The sequence below is a fragment of the Mercurialis annua genome, linkage group LG8 (assembly GCF_937616625.2).
Source record: "Mercurialis annua linkage group LG8, ddMerAnnu1.2, whole genome shotgun sequence".
In the NCBI taxonomy this organism is placed as follows: domain Eukaryota; kingdom Viridiplantae; phylum Streptophyta; class Magnoliopsida; order Malpighiales; family Euphorbiaceae; genus Mercurialis; species Mercurialis annua.
The window spans coordinates 6,368,953-6,371,473 of record NC_065577.1 but is presented as its reverse complement, the minus strand read 5'-3'; the positions used below and the strand labels follow the sequence as shown (position 1 = coordinate 6,371,473).

General features: G+C 35.1%; 1 protein-coding gene across 1 annotated transcript; it reads left to right on the top strand.

Annotated features, from left to right (window-relative positions):
• The first annotated feature begins 421 nt into the window (after positions 1–421).
• Positions 422–2,476, top strand: LOC126659492 (uncharacterized). The gene is made up of 3 exons (XM_050352783.2): positions 422–625; positions 715–979; positions 1,458–2,476. The coding sequence occupies exons 2-3, from the start codon at positions 757–759 to the stop codon at positions 2,312–2,314; spliced, it is 1,080 nt and encodes a 359-aa protein (XP_050208740.1). The 5' UTR covers positions 422–625; positions 715–756; the 3' UTR covers positions 2,315–2,476.
• The last annotated feature ends 45 nt before the right edge of the window (positions 2,477–2,521 follow it).

The window sequence follows — 2,521 nt, the reverse complement described above, 5'->3', positions numbered from 1 at the left end:
CAAAGAGTCGATTTGTGGTTTAAAATAATCACCGAGTGGAGCGGGCGGATCGCCGAGTTGCACATCCAAAGAGCTCCGTCAACGCGTTTGAAGAATTTAGATATAAATTTCTGCTATTTTACTGATGTCCTACTCTCTATGTACTTCTTGAATGTATTGTTTAGCTTACATTTAGATCAAGTTGTATGTTTATTTACCTATTAATGAAATATTATTATTATTATCAAAAAAAAAAAAAGATAAAGTGGCCAGAAATTGCAGAGAAAATAAAAGAAAAGTAACAAACAGAAAATTTTCAAATCCAAAATAAAATAAAAACTTTGTGTGGCCAGCGCAGAATTCGGAGTATTACCATAAAAATTCTAATTATAATTATTCATCGAATTTTTTTTATCATATTCTCTTTTGCCGATACCGACCTTATTTTTCGCATTTTATATCCTTTTAGTTTTATCAATATAGCCGCAGAAATTCAAAATTATTACAAAAATAATCAAAAATAGTCGTTGCCAACCCAATTTTTGTTCCATCTTCTTCCTTGTTCTTCTGGTTCTTTAAGTTATCTAAGGAAAAAAAATTATTTTTATTTTTTTATTTTGTCAATATCAGAATTATATGCGTACACGTACGTGTTCGTGTTCTTGATAAATGCAGATTTGTTTTCTAATTCATTTGAATGTTTAATTGAATGGGATTTGATTTTGGTGCGTTTAGGGCTTGAAAAAGCGGGTGAATTGGTGGGAAACAGGTGATAATATGTCCAATGAAGCTGCCGCTGCATGTGGTGGTACCGCGGTTGTCGGAGGCGGTGGTGGAGAGGAGGTCGGAAATTCATCGGGTGGTTCGTCGCCAAAGAATAGAATGAAATTTTTGTGTAGTTATGGCGGGAAAATTATGCCCAGAATGGCCGATGGTCACCTTAAATATGTTGGCGGAGAGACACGTGTCATCGGCGTTCCTAGAGATATTAATTTCTCAGGTCAGCTCTATACATAAGCTTTATAAATTCATTTTTGTTTAGACTTTAGAGATATTTTTAGCGACAATTTAGAAATTTCTTCGTGTTATTGATAAACTGATGATAATTACGAATTTGCCTTCATCTTTAGATTTACCTGGAAAATTTGTATCAATAATGGTTGAATTTTTATTTTAAAAATAATTGAGGTTTTAAATTTTATAATATAGTATCAAATATCAATTTTTTTTATTTGTTTGGTTATTGAAGTGTTAAATAGGTTAAATTAGAAACACTTGTATAGAATTTAAATTGATAAAATATAATATCAATGTATATGAAATTAACTTTGAATTCAGTGATCGAAAAATGGTTAAAAATAATTGTTTAATAAGTATACTTTTGAGAAGTTGAAACTTTATGTTATCAATATGTTCTAAACAAAATGCTGAGACATTCCTGAATTTGGCTTTGTTGGGTTACTGCTTGTAATGTACAGAGTTAATGAAGAAGCTTAAATCTGAATTCGAAGGGGATATGATCCTCAAGTACCAGGTAATACCCGAAGAGCTTGATGTTTTAGTATCTGTAAGAACCGATGAGGATCTGAAGCACATGATGGATGAATATGATCGTAATTACGAAAGCGGAGGAACTGCAAAGCTTCGAGCTTTTCTATTCCCTTCCGTTCCTGTTGTACTCGACAACCAAATCGATCCTCATGCAGAACAGCGTTACATCGATGCAATCAACAATACAGTTCGTTCAGTTTCCAGTTTTCGACAACCTCCTCCGATCATAGCCAATCGCCCTTCCTTTAGCCTTTCGGCTTCGTCTTCTCCGAGAGCTAATTCCCCTGATGCCAACACTATGGATACTGCTCTGCCTCATGAACCCACATTCTATCACCATAGCAGATTTCCTATGCATAAAGTGCATAGCTCTCCGAGTCTCTACAGCCTTAACGCACCACACCATCAAACTAGTAATCATAGCAATCACCATTACCACCCGCCGCATCACCCTCATCATCAACACCACCAACACCACCACCAACATAGCTACCAATCTTCATCTAGGCCGCATCATGAAAATCATAGACTATCCCCGTCTTTGTCGATGGGACGGCCCGAGTTTGGGAGGGCAGGTTTTGGTCCTTCAAATCAATACCACTCTAATGTGCATAGCGGTGCAGGAAGCTCGAATATACATAGTAATTGGAGCTCGGGTGGACATAATAATAACTTTGGAGGTGGATTCATTAATAAACACGAGCAGTCTAGTAATTACGGGTGTAGAACGATTGAGAGATTGGATAGTCTTCCTTCAAGTCCTAAGAGTAAGCTTCTCGAGTAGATCTTGAGATATAATAGATTGGAATGCGGTGTACGATTATATAGTAAGTAGATGAATTAAAGAGCTTAAAGATGGTTTATATGTAGTATTTTGCCTTCTTTTTTTATATATATTCTTTGTTTGTTCTTCCTAAAGAATAAAATAAAGTTTTGTGTATAGTTATATGATTGTTGTTGAGCAAATTTAGTGAATATTGTTGCTTGTTTT